Source organism: Malania oleifera, chromosome 11 (assembly GCF_029873635.1).
Source record: "Malania oleifera isolate guangnan ecotype guangnan chromosome 11, ASM2987363v1, whole genome shotgun sequence".
NCBI classification, from domain to species: domain Eukaryota; kingdom Viridiplantae; phylum Streptophyta; class Magnoliopsida; order Santalales; family Ximeniaceae; genus Malania; species Malania oleifera.
In genome coordinates this window covers 38902720-38923157 of record NC_080427.1, presented here as the reverse complement: position 1 = coordinate 38923157, position 20438 = coordinate 38902720, and the positions used below count along the sequence as shown (strand labels likewise).

The 20438-nt window shown below is 35.5% G+C and overlaps 1 protein-coding gene across 1 annotated transcript; it reads left to right on the top strand.

Annotated features, from left to right (window-relative positions):
• The first annotated feature begins 3924 nt into the window (after positions 1-3924).
• LOC131167652 (chaperone protein dnaJ 6) lies at positions 3925-18722 on the top strand. The gene is made up of 8 exons (XM_058126456.1): positions 3925-4280; positions 15941-16039; positions 16136-16237; positions 16628-16687; positions 16789-16895; positions 17858-17940; positions 18210-18300; positions 18400-18722. The coding sequence occupies exons 1-8, from the start codon at positions 4170-4172 to the stop codon at positions 18605-18607; spliced, it is 861 nt and encodes a 286-aa protein (XP_057982439.1). The 5' UTR covers positions 3925-4169; the 3' UTR covers positions 18608-18722.
• Positions 18723-20438: the final 1716 nt, after the last annotated feature.

The following is a 20438-nucleotide window of genomic DNA, read 5'->3' as shown; positions in this document are numbered from 1 at the left end:
CTTTGGTCCATGACGAGAAGGGACTCAGGGTGAATGCTTCAATAGGAAAAATTGAGTGGTCTACAGTCCGTGCAAGGTTACATGTGTGAGGATTGTATAGAGTCAGGAAATATAAAGTGTTAGTTCTAGATAAACACCCATGAATGTGTTGGGTCCACATCAGGCATAATACCGAGAATCCTTAGGTGGAGGAACGAGTGAAGCAGATCGTCACACCACCATCTCCTACTCCAGCTCCGGAGCTTAGGAGATCTACTCGGTCCCATATACCAGACAGAAGGTATATTGATTACTTACTTCCTATAGATAGAGGAGTGCCCGAATGCTATAATGAAGCATGTCAGATGGCAGATATGAGCAAATGGGAGCTTGCGATGAAAGATGAGATGAAATCCCTCACCTCCAACAGAATGTGGAAGTTGCTCAAAGGCCTTCATAACAAGTGGGTGTACAGAATCGAAGAGGAGCATGACGGCTCCAGAAGGTACAAGCCTCAGTTGGTAGTGAAAGACTTCGAACAGAAGGACGGGATTGACTACACCGACATTTTTACACCAGTTGTGAAGATGACAGCCATCAGATTAGTTTGTAGAATTCGAGCAGACAGGAAGGTGGCGACTACAGAAAAACTGAAGTTGTGTTCAACTTCAGTTGGTCTTCATGCTTGAAGACACATGTTATGAGCACATCATTTATTCATGATACTCTGGTTGAGAAGGTGTCTCTATTTCCAAGTGAGAGATTGTTAGAGATGGAGCCAGAAACACAGCTAGAGACGCATTGAGATGAGCCAGAAAACATATGGAATTTATTCTCCATTTAATCTATTCTTTTAACTTCAAATTTGTGATTAAATTGTATTGATTATCATTTAAAATCCAAGCCTATATAAAGAGGCTGTGGAAGATATTGTATAAAACAATAGCTCAGAATAGCACAACAGTGCAGAGAGAGTGCACAGAGAAGCTGAGAGGAAGAAGGGAAGGAAGAGAGAGAGAGAGAGAATTGTAACATTGTTCCGGCGAGTTATTGAATAGTTAGTATGTGCCTCCGTGGAAGTAGGTCGTTCTTGACCGAACCACGTAAAATTCTTGGTGTCATTCTCTTCTGGATGCTCACAGGATCCTAACATACTTAAATTCCCAATAATAATACAATGGGAATAGGGAATGCGCATGAAAGAAATAACAAGGCCCAAATAGCATGCTAAAATTGATTTTCGTGTTTACAAGGACCTAACATGACCGAAAATGATTCGTTTGGTTATATAATCCAAAGGGTATGTACAATCCTCTAAGTGTATTAGACATGTCGAAAAATATCAAACTTAAAAATGAATCCTAATAGAGTAGTTTAGATAACATAATAGATTCGAATTAAACTTGTTATAAAAGAAAACTTGATTTTCGTGGTTACAAAGACCAAAAATGACTTAACATATCGAGGGGAACCAACCTCTTTGCGGATAGTACAAGATCAAAATAAAAAACGAGTTTTAGTCGAAAAGTTGGACAATAAAATACCTTAAACAAAAATTTTGCAAGAAAAAAAAAAACTTGATTATGATTGGTTTGTGTAAAATTCCAAGGGCACTAATCCTCGAGGTCTTGAACTGAAAAATCTTGTTAATTTTTTTACTTTATTTTGTGGTTGCAAAAACCCAAATTGGCCAACTTCATCTATTTGACTCAAAAACAAGTCTTGGTTGAGAAGTTTTACAAAAAAGATAAAAAAAAATGTTAAAAAAAAACAACAATTACTTTATTTTTACAAACATTTTAATACTTTTAAAAATTGTGTTGAACATCTTGAGCTAAATTTCACGTCATTTTCTTTTACTAATCTTAGATGTTCAAAAGTATATATAATGGTTGGGCACGATTAGTTGAATGAATTAATAATATTTGATATGCACTTGGGATATTTAAAACTTGGAGAGAGTTTACATATCGAATTAGAAATGCGCAAATAAAGAAAAAGATAAAAAACATATTAATTATTATTTTTATTTATGACGCTTTTTAATTGTCAAAAGTAGTCCTTTCATTTTATTTTTTTAGTATTTTTGAGCTTTTTAAACCATGACAAATAATAAACTACTCTATGCTTTTCAAAACCATTGCAAATAGTTTGCAAATTCAAGAGAGTATGGAAATGAGATATCATATTTTGCGTGAATTCTTTATTTTATAGAATATAAGATTTTTAGTACATGATAATGAGATATCGAGTACATTACGTTTTCATAAATATTGAAAATCCTATCAATCAAATGCTGTTGAAAATACAATCTAATATCAATTGGGTTTTATGTAAAGACCAGATGGAGTCTAGAAATCATCTATTCTTCGAATGTGAGGTCGGGAGGACTATCTAGGAGAGTTCTATGGAAGACATTATCTTTTCTACGAGTAGCCATAAGTGGGAAGATACCATAAAATGGATTGTTGGCTTGCGTGGATGTTTGAGGCTGAAGGTCAACAAAATATGGGCAGCCACTGTCTATTATATGTGGAAACTTATGAATGATGTTGTTTTCAGGAGAGATAATGAGGTTCTAGATAGACCAATTAATAAGACTATTGTTGATATTAGAAGATACATGGTCGATTGGTGATGTTACATTTTCTTGGATTTTATATCTGTAATTTTCTCGTTTGGTTTTAATGAAACTTTATATTTTCAGAAAAGAAAGAAAGAAAGAGATTAGTAGTATATATCATTGAGCTACATGTTTAGTTATTTTTTTTTTCTTTGAGTGTTAGATGTAGACTTGTAGTATTCATTATTCAGTAAGCCCAAATCTGTAATGGGCCAGCCCAATTGCCCAAATTCGTAATTCCCATAGCCCAGCCCACTGCCTTGGCCCTTACCTCATTGCCATTTCCCTTCAGTTTCAATGTTTCACAGATCAAAATCACACGACATAGACAAACCCTAATCCGTACGAGTCTCCAGACCCTCCACTGCCCTCTGGCTCTGGGCTCTGAGACTGAGCTCTCTATCTCCGGCGGACGGCGGCATGCTGTGACTGCTCGGTGCTCATTGCTCCATCTCCGGCGGCAGGTTGGCCAATTTAAGATCCTAACGGCATACGGTTCCATCCAATTTCAAATGTATTCAATACCCGGCATTTTGCCTGAGATTTTATTTTTATATTTTTATATTTTATAAAAAAGTAGAATTAGAAATTTTAATTCTACATAAAATAATAAATAACTTTTTTTGTAAAATATAATAATTTATTTTAAATTATGATTGATTTACATCACTCATGGCAATTAAGAAAACAGTCAATTTACTAAAATGACTTTTACGTTAATTATATTTTAAGTAATAAATGATATTTTGGTAGTTTTGAATTCACCGGTTTCCCTTTATATTAAATAGTATAATTTGTTGAGAATCCATTCCAAGATGTCATATTAAATAAAGTCCAGCAAAATACTAAATTTAATAATTTAATATAAGATTTTAATAATATAAATATTATTTTATTTTATTAAATATTATTCTCTAAGAGATATTTTAGTAAAACAAGATATTAATATAGATTATACATTTTTTCTTAAAAAGTCAAAAAAAAAATTAGGTAAAATAAACAAAGGATTCAGAAGTCAGTAATTTAGATATTGATTTTTTTTTTTTCTCCAGAACACTGATATCAGCTCTCAATAATTTTCATACCCGAACTTTGTTTTATTATTTGTTTTCTGAATAATACTTAAAAAATAATTTTTTTTCTAAATATTATTATAAAATTTTATAATTAGTAAATTTGAAATTTTATGTATAGCTTTATGCATTATATATTAAGCTAAGTTGAAATACAATATATTAAAATCACACTTAGTCATCCTATAAATTATTTTTTAAAATTTTTATAAATGATAATATGATTATGATGTACGCTATTGTCATCCATTTGACTGGGTCGGTCTGACCGGTGAACCGGCTGGGCTGCCGGTTCTCCGCTGGTTTGGTTTCGTCCCGGCGGGAAAGAGGTAAAGTAAAACGAGAAAGGGCGGGAAAGAACGGTTCGGAACAATCGCTATTCCAAACAAAATCATATTAAAGGGCGCTGCCTCTCGGAGTATCGCTTCTACAGTAAGGTTCAGACTCTCAGCCTCTTTCAAACAAAAACATTTTGTGCGCACATCTGCGATCAAATGGGTAAGAAGAACAAATCTAGGGTTTCCAAAGGCGCCGCGGAAGAGCAAGAAGAGCAAACCCAGGAGGATCTGAATCAATCGTCCTCTGTTGAGAAGAGCTTGTACGAGGTACGCTATATCATCATCGTCATCACCATGGTATTTTGTGTTGCTGGGTTTGTCCTGGATTGGGATTTAGGTTTGGGGATTTGTCTTTTATTTCTTCATAATAACTTGTCTTCTGCGTTAAATTTATTTTCTTCCTTTTTTATTTATTTATTTGGTGATGATATGTGGTTTGCTGAATGCTTGATCTGGGGCTGGAATCTGGATGTTAATTATAGGCATAGTTATTTAAACACATTTTCTCTAATTTTACTAATGGTAATGGGAATTAATACATCTAGCTCGATGTTACAATAGTTGGTCTTCTTCCTTTATAGCAATGGTAGTTGCTTTCACTTTGTTGCAACAATTCAACCAATGAAACCAAATGAAACACCATATGTCAAATTAATAGAATCTATAAACAATGGAGTAAATTATTAAACCAAAGAGATACCATAAAACGAATGGCAAAGTAGGAGGGAAAATGAATATAAAGATTTAGAAACTTATAGTTAATGACAGAAATTCCAGAAGAAAAAGGAGAGGAAAACACAAAAGAAATAAGAAACACCATACTATTTGCATTCCTGAATTATTACATTAAATTCCCACCATGTTTTGAAAACTTTAGAGAAAAATTTAAAATATCATATTATATAAATAAAAAAATTAAATTGCATAAATTTTTTTAAAAAAATTACCTATGGATTTAGATAGCGGAAATTAATTCCCAATGGATTGGGCTTGTTCTAGAAATGAAAAGCAGGGGTGCAATGTAACCCTGCTCTTGATACTTGATACATTTCAAGTATCAAGAGCGGTCTTAAGTCACAAGGCTCCCCATTTTATTGTGGTAGGAGGAGGGTTGTCATAATGTATGCAACCTTACCTTACTTTTATCTAGAGAAGCTGTTTCCTTGGACTCGAACTTGTGACCAAGCGGTCACAAAGGAGCAATCTTACTATTGATCCAAGCCTTGCCCTTATAGTGTTCAAGTATGTTTACTTTTTTGCTTTTTTTTAAAAAAAAATTCAGAGCAGCCTTTTCTACTCGAAGTCAATCATAGTTTCCAATTTCTCGAAATTCTTCATTTTGAAATTCAACTTGTGGAACATCTTTAAATTCTCTAAATGAAATGCATTTGCATCATTAACAAAATAAAATACGACATATGTCGCATGTGCATAAAAATCCAATGTATTTGGATGCTGTGTAAGACTATTATTTTGGAATTTACTATTCAGAAGCCTACTATTTAGATTCAAAGAAGAGAAAAAAACAAAGAAAATAATGGAAAATTAAAATAGTAACCTATTTTATAAATGTAGTCATACATTTTTCAAATACAAATATGCCCTATACATAAATCATCTGGCATAGAAGACACAAAAATAATGGAAAATTAAAATAGTAACCTATTTTATAAATGTAGTCATACATTTTTCAAATACAAATATGCCCTATACATAAATCATCTGGCATAGAAGACACAAAAAAATTCATTAGGGATTCATGTTAAGTGTTTGTGGTAGAAGTTGACTTAAAGAAATAGTTGGTAGATAATTCTTGTTAGGACATATTGTAGATTATATCAAATGACATGTGATGTGGAAAAGAATTTTTATCTAATAGTGAATACAAGCATATTAGCTAGAGCTTAACATAAACATATAGGTTTAAAATTTTCCCCATGTACAAGATTCATAATGCAATTTTAAAGAGCCATATATCATACCACTAATGCCTATTTGTTGATTTTGGCTACATTTAAATGCCTAGGATGAAACTCAAATTCAAGATGTCTATGGTTGCCTTGATGGAAAGATCTACGTAGATGGGGCATTGCCTTGTTGCTCACAAACTCAATGCCAAAATCCCAAGAGCTTGAAAGAAATTTAAAAGCAAAAAAAAATCAAAAAGAAAAGAATTCACCTTCAGAAAAGGTGGTGTCGTCAAAAAGTATGTGACCACCAATGTTGACTTCTTGTTTGCCTTGGTTTTTTCGCTATCACCATTGGCTCTGATATTGACCTTCACAACCTTGACCTTAACCTCACAATTATTCAACAAAATACGACAATCTTCAATCTTATGAGTTAGATTTTGTTTCTTAGAGGTGCCTTGTAAAGACACGACTTTCTATCATGTGTACCCCGATTGATGCAATCCATGTCTTGTTAGGGCACCCATGGTTACATGATCATGATGCGACCATCATGGTAGGGAAAACACTTGTGTGTAGGCCTAAAGATAATATCATTTTGATCCCTACTAAGCCCGCTCCCAAGGATTACAAGTTTAAGAACAAGATAGCCCAACTCCTAGTTTAAAGAAGCATGCACTTGCTACAATGTAGGGATTTTGAGTGAGAATTTAGATAACACATGTATCTTAGCAATCATTGGCCGATAAATTCCTTTTGAGGATTGAGAATATCCATGTGAGGATACACTCAAGGTAGGGTATTGGTAGTTGAGTTCTTAAAATCTCAGATATAGTACCCACTGAGCTTACTAGTGAGCTATCACTTATGGGGGACATTCAACATGCCATAGATCTCATTCTAGGTTCACAGTTCTTCATTTGCCTTATTGGATGAACCTAAAAGAGTGCTAAATTAAATATATATATATATATATATAAATAGGATAAGTCCTTGAGAAGGGCTTTTAGGGACATAACGTTAGTCCTTGTGCACTATCAACTCTTCTAGCTTTGAGTAACGATGGACCTTGTAGGATATGTGTGGATAATATAGCCATTAATAAAAGAACTATGAGGTTTCCATCCCTAGGCTTGAGGATATGCTTGACATGCTAGCTGGCTCTAGTTGGTATTCCAAGATTGATCCGTCTAGTGGATATCACCAAATTTGAATTTGGCCAGGAGATGAGTGGAAAATTGCCTTGAAGGCCAAAAATGGTTTATTTGAGTGGTTGATCATGCCCTTTGGACTTTCTAATGCTCATTCCACTTTTATGAGTGTTACAAACTTTCTGCTCATGTTTTGCAACCCGACATAGGAAAATTTATTTTGATGATATATTGGTCTATAATAAGACTAGGGGGGGGGGACTTGATATGTTTTCCTAAGGTCTTCCTCACTTTTGAGGGAAGTGTAGTTGTATGTTAATCTCAAGAAGTGCAACTGCAAATATTCTTGTGTTCTCTTTCTTGGTTTTGTGGTCTTTGTGCAAGGAATAGCCACTGATTTTGATTAGGTAAGAGCCATTAGGGAGCAACCTGAGCATAGGACTATTGTTGTGTGTAGCTTCCATAGCCTAGCTACTTTCTATAGGTGATCATAAGGCATTTTGGGACCATTACAGTTCCCATCATTGATTTTATAAAGAGGAGTTCATATAGAGGGAAGATGATTGGCTTGTGCTTAGGAATTTGCACTTTAGTAGAGTTTTTGAGGTTGCTTATGATGTCTTTAGGGTAGGTACAAATGGAGTTTTGACTTAGGAGGGATTTAGTAGAGTTTGATGCCTCTAGGGTTAGTATAGGCAGAGTTTTGAGTTAGGAGGGATGCCCTCTAGCATTATTCAACGAAAAACTCTCTAATGCTAAGCAAAGGTACAACTATATGATAAAGAGTGGGATCTCTCCAACATTGAAGATATTATTTGTTATACCAAGAGCTTGTACTCTTTTTTTACCATCTTGCTTTGCAATATTTGAGTTCACGCATAAGAAGTTGAGTGCTAAGTATGTTATTTGGGTTGAGTTTCTTAATTAATATATTTTTGTTAAATCATCGTTTTGGTGTTGAGAATAAGGTAGCTGAAGTCCTGAGTAGAGTAATGGTTCTTCTTCTTATCATGAGAGCCTAGATCATTTGGGTTTGATATGAAAGATGAGTATATTACTTGTCCTAATTTTGAGTGTACCTTTTTAGAGGTCAGTGAGGGCGATCATAGAGATTTTGTAGATTTTTTCATCCATGAAGGTTACCTATTTAAGGGTGCTAGGTTATGCATTCCTCATACTTCTTTTAGATATCTGTAAGTTTGGGAGTTGCATGCTGATGGGTTAGCTGGTCATGTGGGAAGGGATAAAACCATTTCCTTAGTTGAGGATAGGTTTTATTGGCCTAGATTGCTAGGATACTATCTCAATCTCGTACGTGTTAGTTAGCCAAATCTAGGAGATATGACATTTGTATTTATTCGTCTCCTACATTGCCTTACATACCCTGGAGAGGCTTGAGTATAAATTTTGTTATTGGACTCTCTAAAATAGCCTAGGGACATGATTCTGTTTTTGTTGTTGTTGATAGGTTTTCCTAGATGACACAATTTTATCCATTATGACACTTTTGATCTTATGTGATAAATTTGTTGTATAAAGAGGTAGTCAAATTGCATGTTTTTCCAACTTGCATAGTGTTTGGTAAGGATATCAAGTCCTCTTGTCACCCATGGAAGATAGTTTGGAAAATGTGTGGTACTCGCTTGATGGTTTCTTTTGCTTGTTGGTGAACTACTTTAACTATGTAATGGGATAAAAATAGGGCAATTAGGACTTGGTGCTATCCATTGTTAAGTTTGCTTATAATATTTCTGTGAATAGTCCATGTTTAAAAGTCCTTTTGAGTGTATATTGGGTTACAAAACCTGTGCACCCATTGTTATTTTGCCTCCAAATGCCTATATTTCATAGGAGTCCTTTGCTTATCTCATCCATGACTTGCATGCTGAGGTTAGGATTAGAGTTAGAGACTTTAATGTGGATGATAGTATCATGGTCTGCATTAAACTTGAATGTTACCCGAGAAAATCATTTAAAAAGCTCCATTCCCTTTTTGTTGGCCCTTTCTTTATCTTTAAGAAGCTTGGAACTAATGCTTATTTACTTGATTTACCTACTCATATGACCATTAGCCTAGTTTTTAATGTGGAGTTTGACACATTATTGAAGCACCTTTGAGCATGTTGCTTTGGCATCTGGTACTTTAGGGACAGCAATTTCTCAATTTCCATCTATTTCTTGGCCCTAGAAGACAGTGGAGTCTATTTTGGATGATGAGTTTGCACATCTCTTGAGGTTGGTTTTGACTTTACTTGATTCAGTAGAGAGGTAGTCTCAATTTAGATACTACATGACTTACTTGATGATGCTTCCATGAGAGCTCCTTCACTCTTTGAAGCTGAATTCCTTTCATCAGGGGCAATAGGACAGAGGAGCACCTACATCTTTTAGGCTGCCCATTTGTTATACTTAGGCATAGATTTAGGAAATTATGCTTGTTTAAACTTTTCTTCGTATTGTAATTACCTATTTTGTTGTGGTTTTTATGTAAATGTGTTTAGTTAGGTGTAGGCATAAACATTTGGCTTGTAAGTTGTTTGAGACACTTATCCATTTGAATCAGGTTGCAATTCCATTCTCCCCCCTCCCCACTCACCCCTCCTCTTCTTTCTCCTTCCTCCTCCCTTTTTCTTCCTTTTCCTTTTCCCCTTCTCTTTCTGTTCTGTTTTGTACTCCTCTGTCAGTCTCTTTCCCCCATTTTGTTTCTCTAATCTATCTATAAACCTTTCTGTTTCTTCTCTCTCCCTTCTTCTGTCTTCTTCTTTCCTCTTTTTCATTTTGTGCCTCTCCCCCAAATCAATTTCTTTAATTCTGTTTCTTATCTGTACTCTATTAATAAGACAACAATAAATTGGTGACTTTGTCAAAGTACTTGCACTATTTACAAATCAAAAATATAAAATATATATTTTTAAAAGCTTGGTAGGATTCACGGTAATTCTAAAGGCCTAAATAGAAGTCAACCATGAGGTCCCATTGTGCTCATCATCATCATCATTAGGATGAAGGTTTAGTGCATAACTTGATCACTCCAATGCTGAAGAAGCTATTGCTGCTAAGATGTTGCCAAGTCACTTTTGACGATAGTGTAGTGGTTTCTGAGAAAGGAAGCATTTGTTGTTGCTGCTGCTGGTTTTGTGCCAGTTTTGGTGGTGGCCTAACCAATGCATAGGATATCAAACCTCCACAGAAATTGCAACTGCAATGGGAAGATATTGACAATTGAATTCCTGGATGATGTGGGACAGCATCAAGGATCAGCAGCCAAAGGGATAAATTAGAATAAATTGAAGATAGGAAGGAAGGGGAAGAGAGGTGAGAGGAAAGAGGAGATAAAAAGGGGAATGATGTTCACTTCAGTTCAAATTCATCAACAACTACCTCCTACATGGTTTTGGCACACTATTTAAGAAAGTATCTAATACATGAAATAACACATATACCCCTAAAGCTAGATGAAATTATGCACTCCAAAAAACACAAGTATTACAAACATGCCCCTAAATACACATAAACCTGTACTAATTAAACAAATATAATGAACTAATTAACTAAACACACCAACCTTGTCCAATTCTTATCCATTAATCTCCAACAAGGGTCAACCCATGGTTTGGCTTCTTGTACTACATCAAATCTTCAGCATCAAATTTTGAAATGTTGGAGGACCATAAGTAAGAAGCAAATGTGAATTCGTCAAAAACCGGCGCTTGAGTGGTATGAGAAACCATGTTCCAGACAGCACCATAGACTTGAATTGAGAATTTGCATCAATGAACATATTGGGGATGATAAACTCAACAATAGGAATGTTTGAGACTTTGGCTGTCTTCAAACACATGCATATCCTTGCTTGTAGTGTCTACAGGTTGAGTGATTGTGACCGATTCTTTATCCTTGTTGATTGGTAGCACAAGCTTCAAATTGAAAGACATATTTGTTCTCATGTCCTTGAGTCACACCCAAATCATCCAACCAAGGAGTACATAGCCAATAATTGTGGGGTATGATATCACACTAAACGTATGACAAATATTTACCCATTTGGATAGGAGCCTAACATCTTTCACAAAACATGTAAAGTTATCAAACCAAGATATCCAATAAGGCTCTAGATGAGGTTCCGGATGAAGTTGCAGATGAGTGATCCCATTTGTTTTTGTTTTTTTGATTAAGAAAGGGACAAAATCATATTTTGGGAAACCCCTTTTATAGAAATGACATTCATAGGACATATTCTATCAATGATGATTTTGCAAACATTTCCTTCATGCTTGAGAAAGTTGTGAAAAAGCTTAAAGTTAATACCAAAGTATGACAAATGGTGTTCCTTTTTCCAATAATTTGTCACCATGTTGCAATCATATATCACCAAGGATCCTTAAACAATTTGCTAACAATCCTCAATTTTTATTTATGAAAACCACAAATAACTCCCAATTTTCAAGAGCTATCTTCAATTCACCTTTGATCTTGTGCTGAAATGAAACAAATTCACTTTGAAAATTCACAAAATGCAGCTATAAAACCTGATTTTTTATGCTGGCAGCAACAATTTCTCACTTTTCATACCAAATTATAAACTTGCTTGCAAAAAATCAGCTCTGCAATTAAAATATCATGGAAGAAACCCAAAATATCGTGGCTGGATCAATTTCTTGCAAATTTGGAAAACGCAAAAGACATTGGTAGACTTACTCATGCACATCGCCGGTGCGTGGGGTTGTGTGCGCCTTTGGTGAAGGTCCTTCAGTGATATTTCAGGTGAGGGTGGATCAAGGGGAATACAGTGGTGTTGGTGGTATGATGAGAATAGGATGTTAAGGATATTGAAGGGCTGATGACTAGACAATCTTCTGCTGGTGCGTGGGACCACACGTGCTGATAGGGTTTTGTGTGGTTTTGTTTTCAATTAGATGGGTGGTGTTGCAGGATGGTGTTTGGAAAGTGGCTTTCAAAATAAAGGGGCCTAATTGTGATTTTCAAGAAGTTACAGATGAACAGTGCGATTGGAATCAGAAATCAGAGGGAGAATTGAAAGGATGTTGTGGGAGAGACACCGAGAAAGGAAATAAGAGGAAGAAATAAGAAGGGAGAACGAAGAGGTGTTACAGAATAGGAGGAGGTGTTACAGAATTGTAGGAGGAGGAGAGAAACAAAACTAGCAAAGCAGAATTATAGAGGTTGCTAGACAGAACAGAGCAGACAGAACGAGAAAAAAAAGGAGAAGAAAGGAGGGAGGAGGAAGGAGGAATGAGGGGAGATACAAGAGAGAATACCACATTCACTTCAATTCAAATTCATCAACTGCCTACAACATCACTTTCACACACTATTTATAAGAAAACCTCTAAGGCTCTAACACATGAAATTACACATATACCCCTAAAACCAGATGAAACTACACACCCCCCTACAATACAGAAGCATTGCAAACAAGCCCCCAAATACACATGACGCTGTACTCTTTAAACTAGACAAACATAACAAACTAATTAACTAAAGACAACAACTCTTGTCCAATTCTTATCCATTAGTATCCAACATGGGTCAACCCTTGGTTTGACTTCTTGTCCTAAATCACTGGATAACCTGCAACTAATCATTTTAACCAGTGAAGTCATTGACCATTGATCTATTTAAATGGTCTCTCTCTCTCTCTCTCTCTCTCTAATTCCATGGAAATTCTACAGGTGACTAATATAAGGCCCACCCAGGAGAGTTTAATGTTGAAAAAAAAAACAAGCTATAGCACCCTCTAAAACTCACAAATGTGCGTCATACTATTCTTGAGTTCCATCTTTTGTAGATGTCTCCAAACTAGGAGAATTGGAGATCTAATGAGGGGTAATGAAAAGGACTGGTGCAAGCTCTAATTGTGAATTTAGATACATAATTTTCTTCTTCACTGCCATAAGTTTAGTAAAAGATCTTAATAATGAAGTCCCAAAAATCCTGTAATTGAGAGGGGGAGAGAGAAAGAGTGTGTGTGTAGCCTGGTGCCAGTTCCTTAGGAACCCAGCCCAAAATCAATGTGAGTTGAATTAGGAAGTGGACTGAATGAGGCTTCTTGGAGAGGTGTTTTGGCAATGGTTGGTACAAAGGCAAAAATGCACCTTACATGTTAGGATGACACATTGACAGCCAAAGATATGCACATGTAGACAACTAATCGTATGTATATATATAGTGTAATTCAACCAACAACATACCCATTTTCCCATTGTATGGCACTTTTTATTTTTCTAGTGAAGTTTGACAATAATTCATATACTTGTGTTGATCTTAATGAACAGCTCTTTTTGGATTGCCTTTGTAGATTGTATCATGTGCACTTGGTGGATGCTTCGATAGTCTATTATTGTTTGTTGCCATTTTTTTGGTCTACATAGATATAGAACCTAGTGATGATGTGAAGATGGAACTCAAAAGTAGTTTGTTATTTTGTGTTTTCATTGTTTTGTTTAACTAGAAATAGTCTATGTTGTCATCAAACGTGTATTCTGTATTGCTGCTTGCACCAAACTAGTGGTTGATAGGAAGTAAGCACTTTCTCATCCAAGAAAAAATTGAAGCAACCAAGAGACCAAGAACAACCTGCGAACGAGGGGGAGGGAGAAAAAGTGTTCTATTGTTGTCTTTTAGGCACTCTTAGGCACAAAGTTTTATTTTTCTTAGTTTTTCTCATCTACAAGGGTATTTGGTGCTTGCAAGAAGTTGGAATTCTTCTATATGGGGGTGGGTTCATCAAGCTTGTAAGTTGAAAGTTATTTTGTTTATTTCTTGTGTAGTAATGTTCTTTTGTTCTTGAGATTTGATTGTTGTGGACCTCTTGTTCTTAATTTTAATTGATTGGTGGATTTTGGGTTGCTGCCTCATAGTTTTCCCCTTCTTGGAATGGCTCTCCACATAAATATAATAATTCTTAGTTTCTTGGTTGTGTTTTTGCAACTCCTATTGTTTTATTGGTTGTTTATTATTTACTGGGCTTGTGTCCATAACTTACTACTTTGGCGCCTATCCTTCAAGGTGTTTAATAAAATTCTCAAGTGAGCGATGGAGTGAATACTAGCATGCTGAGCATAAGTGGAACCAATTGGAGAATGTGGAAGGCCCATGGTGTTAGAAGTGTTTTATTAAGGAGATGTATGCTCCCATGGTGTGGCATGACAAGACTAATAAGCATGTGTTTGATGAGGAATTGAAACTCACGTCTTGACAATGTGTTGGTTTCATTTGATAATGGATGGAAGACTGTTTTTCACCGTGTGATGAATGGGACATTAGCTAGTGTACTTTGGAAGAAACTTGAAGACATATACGAGAAAAGGAGCTAAGAACAAGCTTTATTTGTTTAAAAAGCTTCTTAACTTGAAGTAGAAGGAGGTCACACCAATGGGAGACGACTTGAGTCAAATGCAAAGATACATGAATCAACTTGCAACCATGAAGATGGAGTTTGATTGATTAATTTCAAGCTCTACTACTAGGCTTGTTTTTAGATAGCTTTTATGCATTAATGTTCAAATTTTTTATCTCAACCAAATGCTATTGTGACATTGATATGACTAGATCTAGTTCTGTTTGAAAATGAGACTGACCATATGGAGAGAGATTGTAGATTTCTTCTTCTTCTTATTCGTCTTCTTCTTTTATGTAAAGGTGAAGGCCAATAGGAGCATAAAGTCACAATCATAATTTCTTTGATGGAGAATGATGATTTTATTTTCTTGTAATGAAAGTTGCCTTGGTGCTACATATAAAGACATTGGGTTATCAATCATGGTGTTTCATGTCATTTTATTCCACGAGGGAGAATTTGGATTTGTGAAGTTGGCTAACAAGGGCATTGGAGAAATTATGGGAATTTGTAATATTTTCTTTGTTTTAATTTGGGTAATAAGCTGATACTAAAAGATGTGAGGCACATTCCAGATCTACGATTCAATGTAATCTCTAATGGCAAATGGGATGATGAAGAATTTAAAACACATTCACTTAAATGGGCGATGGAAACTTATTAGGGGAAATCTTACCATAGCTAGGTGGAGGAAAGAGTAGTATGCTTTAATGAACACAAGCTAAAAGTGTGCAACAACACAATATCAATATCATGGAGAAAGAAACAACTATGGATCTATGCTTGGTCACATGAGTGAGAGCCCTTATTTCAAATGTCAAAAGTAAGTCTTTAAATAGTAAACTAATTGTATTCTTGGTAAAACTAAATAATAAATAAAGTTTCACTGTACCACTTTTGGATATGATGCTTCCAGAAAGGTGTGGGCTATGCTATGAAACACAAGGATGAAGTTCAATGTATCTTCCGAGTACATTGATGCTGAAGTTGAAAGGGGAATTGGAAAGCCTTCAAAATGCATTTGATCTGGAAATGGTGGACAATGTAGAGGTCCATTTGAAGAATATTGCAAAGAGCATGATATTTGATGTGACAAACAGATTTTGGTATTTCTCAACATAATAATGTGGCAAAGAAGATGCATTATACCATTTATGAGAAAGTTCAGTGTACATTAACTGACAATCATTTTTTGGGGTGAGGCTGTGCACACCACTTGCTATTTTTGCTTAATAGACCTTCAAAACCTATGGATGAGGATTACCGAAAGTTCTAGATAAAGACATAGTTCCAAATTTTAGCACATAATTTGTAACTTCCCAATCATTATGCCAGAAGGGTGGTGGTGACTGTCTGTCATTAGGCCCACTGATACATGCCATCCATACCTGTGTTGTAATCCTTCCCGACTTTTTTCAACTCTTCTCTGAGCTATGTTGTTTTAAATTTTGCGTTCTAATTTGAAGTGGAGCAAGAGATATTATGTAAAAAATTCATTATTTGTAGGTTCTTGGAGTGGAAAGGACAGCATCCCAACAGGAAATAAAGAAGGCATATTATAAGTTGGCATTGCGGCTCCATCCTGACAAGAATCCTGGCAATGAGGTGAAAGTTGATTTTCTGTGATCCCAAATAAATTCTTCTCATAACTATTAACCAGGCAGTTTTTGATTTGTAACTGTTAATCTTTCCTTTCTACAGGAGGCCAAAGAGAAATTTCAGCAGCTGCAGAAGGTAATATCAATTTTGGGTGATGAGGAGAAACGGGCACTCTATGATCAGACTGGTTGTGTGGATGATGCTGTGAGTGATTACTGAAACATTTTGTTGTTTTTCTAGACTAGATATTGTGCAGGCATTTGGGTGTCCCAATGGAAATATGATCTTCCTTCATTTTCTATAGCGTTTGGGAGGCACCTATCCATGCTGTAAAATTTACTTGTTATAATCATTCAAGTTACTGTGGATTATGGATATTTTTGTGGCATCAGCAAAAAATGAAGGAAATGGTGTATGATACCATTTATTGATAGCTCAACAATGCCCTGATTCATATCACGAAAGATATTAATTTGCTATGCAAAAAAGCTAGGCTCCATAATACAATGGAATGGTTTTATTTCATTGGAGCTTTCTATTGATATGGAACAAAGTGCCTTGTACCTTACTGCCACAGAATTTTGTGTTCATCAGGATCTTGCAGGGGAGGTGGTCCAGAATTTACACGAGTTTTTCAGAACCATGTACAAGAAGGTTTTTATCTTGTTCTGATTGCTTTCCTAATGCAATTTCATTATTTTGTACTCTGGAGTTTAATAGGAGATCATATATATATATATATATATCAATTGCAGGTTACCGAGGCGGATATTGAGGAATTTGAAGCAAACTATAGAGGATCTGACTCAGAGAAGAATGATTTGATTGATCTGTACAAGAAGTACAAGGGTAATATGAACAGGTATGAGAGTAATACATTTCCCAGTCTATAGCATGGTTTTAAATCGCGGTAGCGGGTAGCGTAACGTAACGGTAACAGGTGTAACGGGAAGCAGGAGTAGCGGATGTTACATAACGGGAAGCGGGTGTAACAGCCGTGAATTTTTTTGAAGCACGCACAACCTTGTGCATATTACCGTACTTGCATGTTTTAAGCTTTTGGCCATTCTTAGAAAGGGTTTTAGTGTATTTTGGACCCTTTAGTTCGAGTAACTAAGTTATTTGGTAAGGGCAACGAGTTTACATTTGTTTTAAACCATCATTGATAGAAAATTATGTGTGCACGTATTTATACTTCTCATTGTTCTTATCTGTGATAAATTCTTATGTGTGCTAAATGAATTAATAAAATAAAATACATTATACACTCCATTAATCTATTAGACACATAAGACATATGAATAATATAAATATAAAATAGCTAGAAAAGAAAGAAGGTTGAAGTTGAAAAATAAAGAACATAAATATCACATTACTAATATTATTAAAAAAAAAAAATTCCTAACAAGTTAGTATTTCGAAATTGTTAATTAATGCATCTATTGTGAATATTTAAAGAAAAAGTAAATTTTGTATCATTGTCATCCTCATTATAATCTTTTCCCCCTCTTGCCACTTGGAATATTGAGAATGATATGTGAAAGAGAGAGAAAAAGTGAGAAGAAAAAGTAAAAAATAAAATATTTTTTTGGTGTAACAGTCCTAGAGCGGTTACGTAACGGCCGTAGCGGCCTTTACGTAACGGTCGCGGTCCGTAACGGCCGCTACGGTCGTGATTTTTCTTCCCACCGATTTCGCGGTATGTAACGGTATGGGTAACCCAAAAAACCTTTACGTAACGGCGTTACGTAACGGTCGCGGCCTTTATTTAAAACCATGGTCTATAGGCCCAATGATATGAGACTAACTGATTTCTTTTTTCAGGCTCTTCTGTTCAATGCTCTGCTCAGATCCTAAGCTGGATTCACACCGATTCAAGGACATCATTGACGAAGCAATAGCTGCTGGTAAGGTCTTTACTAGCTGTTATCATGATGAGTTGGTTTGACACTTGAGTTCTGAGGTGATTCTTTACGTAAATAATAAATCTCCTGGTTGAGGCATACTGCATATGTAGTGCTTGCTGTCTATGCAGTGTTTATCTTGCTTTTGGTTTATGCATGATGACAGATACCTGGATATAAGAATGTTTGACGTCTTTGGTGGCATTGATGTTTGTCTGATGACACTGCCATTTATTTCATGAAACTAAATGCATCCTACCTCTCTCATGCAGAGGAGCTGAAGGGAACCAAAGTGTACCAGAAATGGGCTAAGCAGGTGTCTGAAACAAAACCACCCACAAGTCCTTTAAAAAGAAGGGAGAAGTGAGTTGTCTATGATGTGTTTCTGTTCATGATTTCATGTGCTATTTTAATAATTGAATAATACTCAAGAACTTAAAAATTCAATGCATTTTATTACAGGTCTAAGAAACAATCAGATGCAGATTTATTTGCAGTTATATCTCAGCGCCGAAGTGAGAGGAAAGATCGATTTGATTCGTTGTTCTCGTCTTTGGTGTCTAAATACGGTGGGGGTGGACAGGCTTCAGAACCTACTGAAGAAGAATTTGAAGCTACACAGAAAAAACTTGACAGCAGGAAGGCCACAAAAAAATCGAGGCGAAAGTGACTAATGTCTTGTGACTTCGCTTCTAAATTGTGTGTAAAAATTTGCCTCATAAGGATAATGTAAGATGGCTTCACTCTATTTTAATTATTAAATGCTGTTTGTGGATTCTTGTGAACTGTTTCCCTGCAACAAATTTGTTTTTCCTCTTTCATTTGCTAAGGTTGTAGGACAATTATTTACTTGGATGAAAGGACTGAGAAAATGGGGAGGGAAAGATACGATGACAATTAGTCCAATTCTTGAGTGTAAAGTAGATAAAATAGAAGGAAAAGTAAAGAAAGAAGATCAAATGGTGAGTTGGATTAGTTATTTTAATGAGGGGGATTTTTGGTGCAATAGAAAGAGTTGTCGGGACTTTTAGGTAACGGGTTTAGGATGTGAAAATAGCCTGTTGCAGGATCTTTATGCACAGGGTTGCCTTTTATTCTAAAGAATTAAGCATTCCTGTTCTTTATCATTTGAGGAAAAAATTTGATCTTGTTGGGCAATTTTGAGGCTCCAATTCTCCCCCCTCCAGATAAACAAGGGGTAAAAAAAAAAAAAACCCCTTTTTCCTTCCAATCCATTTTCTCTTTCTGCCTAAATGAAATTATTGTGAATGGGCGGCCATTGCTACGCTTCCAAGCTAAAAATTATGTCTGAGAAGGCTGTGGGGTTTTGATTTCAAACTAAATAGTTATTAGATTGTGTTTGGGAGCATAAACTTTAATTGATTTTGAGGTTTATTTTGAGGTGATTAATGTCCTTTTCCATAACAAAAATGTTGGCCTCAACAAGGGGGGAGGAAGTTACATTTATATATATATATATATATATATATATATATATATATATATATTTATAAAAAGAAGGATACCGTGATTATAAGGCAAGCAATGAGATATTACATATAGAAAAAAAATTAAAGGCCTTCCAAAAACAACACCAATATCCAACTAAAATAGGAGTACAAGTCCAAGTAAATCTAAACAAGGACCTACTAACCAATAAAACATCCCACGCATCAAACTAAAGAAAAAAAGAAAAAAAACAAACATATATCAATACCAAAAGGAAATCAGTTAAACATATCTCATATAAGCTGTAGGAATTTAACTATTATTTGTAAACAAATTATTTCTCCCACAGCACCTTGTCAAGTCAAAGGGATTTTTCATGAATAAGGTGGGCATTAAACAAAGCCACTCTCCACCAGCTGTGAACGAGTTTGCCCAATTGGTTAATCAAATCAAACTTTATAAGAGTGGCAATTGTCGGTGTAATGGAAATTGAAAAGCACAGGCTGTGGACCATTTGGTCTTGGCCTTCCAATTTTTGACCTCTTAGGCTCTTAGCCATAGCTTTGGGTAGCTTTTGGCCTTTGTGGGTGGGGAGGTGGGCATGTGGGTGAGCTTAGCTTTGCCGACTCTAAAAGGTTCCATTTTTGTATAGCATCCCTAAAAACCCTAAGGCGGTAGGGTCCGAAATTTGTATTTTGTTTCTTTAGGTTCAGTTTGCCTGCAAAGGAAAAGCCATTTCTTGAGCTTATTTTCATTGATTTTCCCTTCTTGTGTTGTCTTTTCAGCGTATCTTTCTCCATAGACGTTCCATATATCTGTCATTTTCCCACTTAAATTTTCTGGGGAAAAAAGAAAAACGAAGGTAAAACGTTCTTATACTGTTGCAAGATTTCTTGCTTGAGAATTGAAGAAAGACGCAGCCTTCCGGATACTTATTAGTTTTGAGATACTTCTTTTTTCATCAATTTACCTTTAAATTTAAAGGCTTGGAAGAGGACGTAAGTATTCAGAAAATTAATCCGTTTGAAACTTGAAAAATGTTAGAGAGAGAA

Coding starts and splice junctions, on each gene's coding strand:
- LOC131167652 (XM_058126456.1), top strand. CDS start 4,170: ATGGGTAAGAAGAACAAATCTAGGGTTTCCAAAGGCGCCGCGGAAGAG. Junction 16,238..16,627: donor CTGGTTGTGTGGATGATGCT/GTGAGTGATTAC, acceptor TGTGTTCATCAG/GATCTTGCAGGGGAGGTGGT. Junction 17,941..18,209: donor TGACGAAGCAATAGCTGCTG/GTAAGGTCTTTA, acceptor TCTCTCATGCAG/AGGAGCTGAAGGGAACCAAA.